The 5051-nt window shown below is 41.9% G+C and overlaps 1 protein-coding gene across 1 annotated transcript; it reads left to right on the top strand.

Moving 5' to 3' along the window:
* Positions 1-1632: 1632 nt before the first annotated feature.
* On the top strand, positions 1633-3120 carry LOC149790467 (uncharacterized). Its single transcript, XM_089973225.1, has 3 exons — positions 1633-1638; positions 2009-2197; positions 3046-3120. The coding sequence occupies exons 1-3, from the start codon at positions 1633-1635 to the stop codon at positions 3118-3120; spliced, it is 270 nt and encodes an 89-aa protein (XP_089829351.1).
* Positions 3121-5051: the final 1931 nt, after the last annotated feature.

Here is a 5051-nt window from a genome sequence, read left to right as displayed (position 1 = left end):
AGAAATAAAAAAGAAACAGAATGAGAGAGAAAGGGAGAGATGGGGAGAAAAAACAATGGAGAGTGAGAGAAAGAGTCAAAGAGAAATAGAGAACGAAAGAGACAAAAGGAGAGGAAGAGTGATAGAGAATGACAGACATAACGAGAAATAGAGGAAGGGAGAGGAAGAAAGAAAGAGAGAGCCAAGAGAAGAAGAGAAGGAGAGAAAGATAAATAAAAAGAGAAGGAGAGAGAAAAAGGAGACACAGAAAGAATGAGGGAGAGAGATAACGAGAGAAAGAGGGAGAGAAAGAGAGAGAGAGAGAGAAAGAAAGAGAGAAAGCGAGAATAAGAGAGATAGAGATAGAGTGAAAGAGAGAGAAAGAAAGAAAGAGAATGAGAGAGAAAAGGGAAGAGGAGGAGAAAGAACAAAAGAGAGTGAGAGAGGAATAATTAGAGAGAAAGAGAGAATGAGAGAGTGAAAGGGAGAGAAGAGTGAGGGAGATGGAGAGAGAGCGAGGAATAAAAAGAGACAGGGAGATAGGAAGTGAGGGAGAGAGTGAAATAGATAGAGAAAGAGAGTGAGAAAGAGAGAAGGATTGAGAGAGAGAGGAAGAGAGGAAGAGAGTTAGAGTGAGAGAAAGAGAGGGAGAGAGAGAGTGAAAGAGAGCCAGAAAGAGAGAGAGCAAGGGATTTAAGGAGAGAGAAAGAGAGATAAAGAGAGGGAAAGACAGATAGAGAGAAGGAGAGCGAGAGTAAGACCGGGAAAAAGAGAGAAGGAGGAAGAGCAAGGGAGAGAGGTCGAGAAAGAGAAAGAGAGATAGAGATGAAGAGAGATAGAGAAAGAGGGAGACAAGAAGAGAGAGAGGATGAGAGAGGATGAGAAAGAAAATAGAGAAAGAAAGAAAGAGAGAGACAGAGAAGGACAGAAGGAGAGAAAGAGAGAGACGGAAATATGGTAGAATGAAAGAAAGAGTGAGAGAGTAAGAGAGAAAAATACTGAGAGAGAGAAAGGGAGAGGAGGACTGAGATAGAAAGAGAGAGAAGGAGAAAAAGAAAGGGAGATAAAGAGAGAAAAGAGTAAGAAAGAATGAGAGTGAGAAAGAGAAGTAAGAGAATGAGACAAAGAGATAGAGAGAGAGAGGGAAAGAAGAAGATAGAGAGAGAGCGATAGAGAGAGGATGTGAGAGAAAGAAAGAGAGAAAGAAAGAAAGAGAGAGAGGCAAAGAGAAGGAGAGAAGGAGAGAAAGATAAATAAAGAGAGAAGGAGAGAGAGAAAAAGACAAAGAGACAATGAGGGAGAGAGAGATAAAGAGAGAAAGAGGGAGAGATAAAGAGAGAAGAAAAAGAGAAAGCGAGATTGAGAGAGGGATAAAGGGAAAGAGAGAGAGTGAGAGAGAGAGAGAAAAAAAGGAAAGAGAGAATGAGAGAGAAAGGGAGAGAGGGGAGAAATAATAAAAGAGTGAGAGAAAAAAGAGTCACGGAGAGAATGAGAGAGGGAAAGGGAGAGGAATAGTGAGAGAGAATGAGAGAGAACGAGAAAAGAGGAAGGGAGAGAGGATCGGGAGAGAAAGAAAGAGAGAGAGACAAAGAGAAGGAGAGAAGGAGAGAAATAAAAAAGAGAGAAGGAGAGAGAAAAAGAGACAAAGAGAGAATGAGGGTGAGTGAGATAAAGAGAGAAAGAGTGAGAGAACATGAGAGAGATAAAGAGAGAAGCTACAATGAGAAAGATAGAGATAAGGAGAGAAAGAGGGAGAGTGTAAGAGTGACAGAATGAGAAACAGATAGAAAGAAACACAAAGAGAGGGAATGAGAGAGAGTGAGAGAGGGAGAGAAAGAGAGAGAGGGAAAATAGGGGAGAAAGAAAGAGAGTGAGAGAGTAAGAGAGAAATATAATGAGAGAGAGAAAGGGAGCGGAAGAGTGAGATAGAAAGAGAGAGAAGGAGAAAGAGAAAGGGAGATAGAAAGAGAAAAGAGTAAGAAAGAAGGAGAGTGAGAAAGAGAAGTGAGAGAATGAGACACAGAGATAGAGAGAGGGAGAGAAGAAGATAGAGAGAGAGAGGGATAGAGAGAGGAAGGGAGAGAGAGAAAGAGAGAAAGAAAGAAAGAGAGATAAAGAGAAGGAGAGAAAGAGCTATAAAGAGAGAAGGAGAGAGAAAAAAGAGAAAGAGACAATGAGGGAGAGAGAGACATTGAGAGGAGGGATAGAAAAAGAGAGAGAGAAAGAAAGAGAGAAAGCGAGAATGAGAGAGATAAAGAGAGAAAGAGAGAAAGAGAGAGAGAGTGAGAGAGTTAGAGAGAGAGAAAGAAAAGAATGAGAGAATGAGAGAGAAAGGGAGAGATGGGGAGAAAGAATAAAAGAGAGTGAGAGAGAAAGAGTCAAAGAGAAATAGAGAATGAGAGAGGAAAAGAGAGAGGAAGAGTGATAGAGAATGAGAGAGAGAACAAGAAATAGAGGAAGGGAGAGAGGAAGGGAGAGAAAGAAAGAGAAAGATACGAAGAGAGAGAGACAAAGAGATGGAGAGAAGGAGAGAAAGATAAATAAAGAGAGAAGGAGAGAGAAGAAAGAGTCAAAGAGAGAATGAGAAAGAGAGAGATAAAGAGAGAAAGATGGAGAGAAAGAGAGAGAGAGAAAGAAAGAGAGAAGCGAGAATGAGAGAGATAGAGAGAAAGAGAGAGAGTGAGAGAGAGAAATAAAAAAGAAAGAGAGAATGTGAGAGAAAGGGAGAGAGGGAGAAGAAACAATGGAGAGTGAGAGAAAGAGTCAAAGAGAAATAGAGAACGAAAGAGAGAAAGGGAGTGGAAGAGTGATAGAGAATGAGAGACAGAACGAGAAATAGAGGAAGGGAGAGGAAGAAAGAAAGAGAGAGACAAGAGAAGAAGAGAAGGAGAGAAAGATAAATAAAAAGAGAAGGAGAGAGAAAAAGGAGACACAGAAAGAATGAGGGAGAGCGATAACGAGAGAAAGAGGGAGAAAAAGAGAGAGAGAGAGAAAGAAAGAGAGAAAGCGAGAATAAGAGAGATAGAGATAAAGAGAGAGAGAGAGAGCGCGACAGAGTGAAAGAGAGAAAAAAAGAAAGAGAGAATGAGAGAGAAAAGGGAAGAGGAGGAGAAAGAACAAAAGAGAGTGAGAGAGAAATAATCAAAGAGGGAGAGGAATAGTGAGAGAGAATGAGAGAGAACGAGAAATAGAGGAAGGGAGAGGGGAACGGGAGAGAAAGAAAGAGAAAGAAAGAAAGAGAGAGAGAGACAAAGAGAAGGAGAGAAGGAGAGAAATAAAAAGAGAGATCGGGAGAGAAAAAGAGACAAAGAGAGAATGACGGAGAGTGATATAAAGAGAGAAAGAGGGAGAGAACATGAGAGAGATAAAAAAGAGAGAAGCGAGAATGAGAGAGATAGAGATATGGATAGAAAGAGAGAGAGAGTGAGAGAGTGAGAGAGAGAAAGAAAGAAAGAGATGTTGAGAGAGAAAGGGAGACACGGGGAGAAAGAACAATGGAGAGGGAGAGAAAGAGTCAAAGAGAAAGAGAGAATGAGAGAGAGAAAGGCAGAGGATGAGTGAGGGAGACGGAGAGAGAACGAAAAATGAAAAGAGACAGGGAGATAGGAAGTGAGGGAGAGAGTGAAACAGATAGAGAGAAAGAGTGAGAAAGAATGAAAGAGAGAACGAAAGAGTGAGAGAGTGAGAGAGAGAGGAAGAGAGGAGTCGAGGTGAGAGAGAGAGAGAGAAAGAGAGGGAGAGAGAGTGAAAGAGCGTGAAGAGAGAGAGCAAGAGAGAGAAAGAGAGAGAAATAGAGGGGAAGACAGAGAGAGAAGAAGAGCGAGAGCAAGAGCGAGAAAGAGAGAGAAGGAGAAAGAGCAAAAGAGAGAGATAGAGATAGAGAAAGAGTTATAGAGATGAAGAGAGATAGAGAAAGGGGGAGAGAAGAAGATATAGAGAGAGAAGGAGAGAGAGGAAGAGAAAGAAAAAAGAGAAAGAAAAATAGAGAAGAAAGAGAGAGAGAGAGAGGCAAAGAGAAGGAGAGAAGGAGAGAAAGAGAGAAATGATGGGAGAAAGAGAGATAAAGTAAGAGAGAAAGTGGGAAGTAGAGAGATAGAGAGAAAGACAAAGAGAGAATGAGATAGAGAGTGAGAGAGAGAAAGAGAGAGGGAGAGAGGGGGAGATAGGGGGAGATGGAAAGAAAGAGATTGAGAAAGAAAGAGACAAAGTGAATGAGAGAGAATGGAAGAGGAAGAGTGGGCAGAAAGATAGAGATGGAGACAGAGAATGGGAGAGTGAGAGAGAAGAGAGGAAGAAATAAAGAGAGTGAGAAAGAGAAGTGAGACAGAGAGAGACATAGCGACAGAGTGAGGGAGATAAGAAGAAAGAGACAGCAATAGAGAGAGAGGAAGAGAAGGAAAGAAAGACAAAGAAAGAAAGGAAGAGAGAAAGAAAAAGAAGATTGAAAGAACGAAAGATTGAGAGAGAGTCAAAGAGAAGGAGAAAAGGAGAGAAAGAGAGAAATAAAGAAAGAGAGAAAGAAAGAGAGACAGATCGGTAGAAGGAGAGACAAAGGGAGAGAGAGAAAGAGAGATAGAAAAAAGATAAATTAGAGAAAGTTGGAGATTCTTTCTCCTACTCTCTTTCACTCTCCCCCTCTCCCACTGTCTCTTACTCTCTCCTTCTCTCCCTCTCTCTTTCTCTCATTCACTCTTTCTCCCGTCTCTCTCTCTCCCAGTCTCTATCCCCGCTATCTCACCCATTCTTCTCCTACTCTCTCTCCCACTCACTATCTCCCTCCCAATCTCTCTCTCTCTCTTTCTCTACCCCTCTTCCTCTGATACTCCCTCTCTTCACTCTCCCTCTCCCACACTCACCCTTTCTCGCCCTCTCTCTCTATCTCCCATTCTCTCTCTCCCAACTCTCTCTATACCACTCTTTCTATCTCCCAAACTCGATCTCTCTCTCTCTCTGGGAGAGAGAGTGAGTCGGAGAGAGAGAGAGATTGGGATTAAGAGAGTGAGAGAGTGGGAGAGAGAGACAGAGGGCAAGAAAGAATGAATGTGGGAGGGATAGAGTGAAGAGAAAGATTA

The sequence above is a fragment of the Sinohyriopsis cumingii genome, chromosome 10, assembly GCF_028554795.1.
Source record: "Sinohyriopsis cumingii isolate HCF-2022 chromosome 10, ASM2855479v2, whole genome shotgun sequence".
NCBI classification, from domain to species: Eukaryota; Metazoa; Mollusca; class Bivalvia; order Unionida; family Unionidae; genus Sinohyriopsis; species Sinohyriopsis cumingii.
This window is presented reverse-complemented; position numbering and strand designations above follow the sequence as displayed.

Coding starts and splice junctions, on each gene's coding strand:
- LOC149790467 (XM_089973225.1), top strand. Junction 2,198..3,045: donor GAGGGATAGAAAAAGAGAGA/GAGAAAGAAAGA, acceptor GAGTGAAAGAGA/GAAAAAAAGAAAGAGAGAAT.